The sequence below is a fragment of the Mesitornis unicolor genome, unplaced genomic scaffold (assembly GCF_000695765.1).
Source record: "Mesitornis unicolor isolate BGI_N332 unplaced genomic scaffold, ASM69576v1 scaffold52478, whole genome shotgun sequence".
NCBI classification, from domain to species: Eukaryota; Metazoa; Chordata; class Aves; order Mesitornithiformes; family Mesitornithidae; genus Mesitornis; species Mesitornis unicolor.
The window spans coordinates 1-2,096 of record NW_010204902.1 but is presented as its reverse complement, the minus strand read 5'-3'; the positions used below and the strand labels follow the sequence as shown (position 1 = coordinate 2,096).

The 2,096-nt window shown below is 43.7% G+C and overlaps 1 protein-coding gene across 1 annotated transcript in view; it reads right to left on the bottom strand.

Annotated features, from left to right (window-relative positions):
• The window catches only part of SOGA3 (SOGA family member 3), a 26,601-nt gene extending 24,801 nt beyond the window's left edge, over nt 1–1,800 (bottom strand). Inside the window, exon 1 of the mRNA XM_010191191.1 lies at nt 1,582–1,800. Within this exon, the coding sequence (XP_010189493.1) occupies nt 1,582–1,779 (198 nt within the window). The 5' untranslated portion in view covers nt 1,780–1,800. The remainder of the gene's footprint in view (nt 1–1,581) is intronic.
• Nucleotides 1,801–2,096: the final 296 nt, after the last annotated feature.

Below are 2,096 nucleotides of genomic sequence, written 5' to 3'. Positions count from 1 at the left end.
AGGGAAAGACATGGAAAAAATCCTAATTAAAGCGAGCCCTTTATCCAGCTCAACCTAAGGCCTTAGCTGCTATCTCCTATATTGCAGGTGAGCATCTTACCAGAGGTGCCCTCACCATTTGCCTCTCAGGACCTGCACATGTATTACTTGCTAATACAAAGTAACCCTGAGCCAACAAAGAAATCAACTCTATCAGCTGGAATCACAATATTCACTTGGGATGTGAAGGCTCATGTTCAAATTCTGCCTGCAAAAGTGTGTCTCAACTATTCACCTAAGCATCATTCTGAGTGTGCAAATCATTCCTTGTTTCTACCAGAATTTCCCCTGACAAAGGGGTCATTTTGCTTCTGACCAGGAAGACACTATTTTATCAAGAGTAACATGGACAACTGTACTTACAGAACTGTCATGGCCACAACAGCAAATGTGGGTTTTGAATATGCACAGAAAATGAAGATCAAAAAGAAACAGAGAGAAGATGGTCATTTTAAATGTCATTAGTGAGAAAATGACTGGAACATGTCTTGGACTGGTTTCTACATTATAATAAGAATGACGACAAGCTGGAAAATTTTCAGAAAATATGATTCAAGTCTTTAAACCAGGCCTGGAAATAACACATTCTCAATACACTATACTTATCAGAAAGAGGTTTAAAAATGGCCTTGTTCCTGATCACAAATTAGTAATTTCAACTCCAGTTCACAGAATTCAGCAAGCCTTAGGTAACTAGTCCTAGGCAGAAGTATGGTCAATAAGCTCACATTTGATATACAGAGGTCTGTACTTCCACATGAAAGGGTGGGACACCAATCATCTGTAAAAAGTTTAGAAGTCCAGATTCAGTAAGAGCCTTAACAAAACCCGGTGGATGGAAGCAGAAATTAAACAACTTCCAACTAGCACAAGAAAACATTTTTTTCTGTAATTGGACCAATCTAGAATGGAGATGATGGATATTTTAACAATGGCGATCTTTAAACAAGAAATTAGCTTTTCCTCAACATTGGACTGTGGTTCATTCAGACGTTATGGATGAAACACAGTTGATTACACATTGAAATTTGATGGGCTGTGTCTACGGTTTCAGGATGATGTAGAAAATCCTGCCTTCACTGAAGATAACAGCAGTTTTTCCACTGACACCAGTGGCGTCAGGATTTCATGTTGTAACTCTGCAAGTATTCAGTCTACTACCAGCCCTCTGAAATATTTACTAAAGAGTGCAGTTATCCCCTCAAAGTCAATAGAACTATTCAGTGAGGTTGGTTTAATTTTGCAGTGGTAGGGTATGTTTTTTGTTCATCAAAAATAATCCAAAATTTCTAGATCCTAATTTGTATTTGAATAACTTCTTGCACATTAACTTTACAAAAAATGATTGGACTAAAGCTGAAAATAGCCCACCTGAAGGGCTTCTATTACCAGGGTAAGCTTGGCCATTGCTATCCCATGAGATGTATTGGGTGCAGAGCGTACAACAGAATGAATGGAAACGCCTGAGTCATGAGGAGCAAGAGCAGGGTTGTGTCTCCGCCTGAGGCACTCCTTCCCCTTGACACCAGCTCATGTCCGTACCTTGAGGTCTTGCTCCATGCTGCGCAAGAGCTCGCCATCGATCTCGCCGGTCTGGGCATAGCGGAGCCTCTTGCGCTCAGCCTTGCGCAGCCGGTACTGAAGGATCCGGCAGTTCTTGTTGGCTCGCTCCAGTTCATGGCGCATTTCTTGAAGCTGACAAGCATCCTCCTCAAAGAAACTGTCCCTCATCTCATCCATCTCTGTCCTCAGCTCATCTATCTCGTTCTGGCACCAGGGCAAGAAGGGGAAAGGGATGCAACAGGTGGGTCAAAAGCACAAATGTCAGCACATATAGGAGAAGGCAGCCAAAATGGAGCTCCTGCCCACAGGGACACCAGCTAAATACAATCCAGCTCATTAAAACCACCGCAAGGAAGCAGAGAAGTGCCACTGCCCACACGCTATACAACAGGGCCATCTTAACCCAGCCTCCAGCACTAGTGCTGGGGAGGGGGCATCGGAGAAGCCCTCTCCCGGCTCGAGGGTAGGGAGACTGCCCAGCCCCCGGTTTCCCC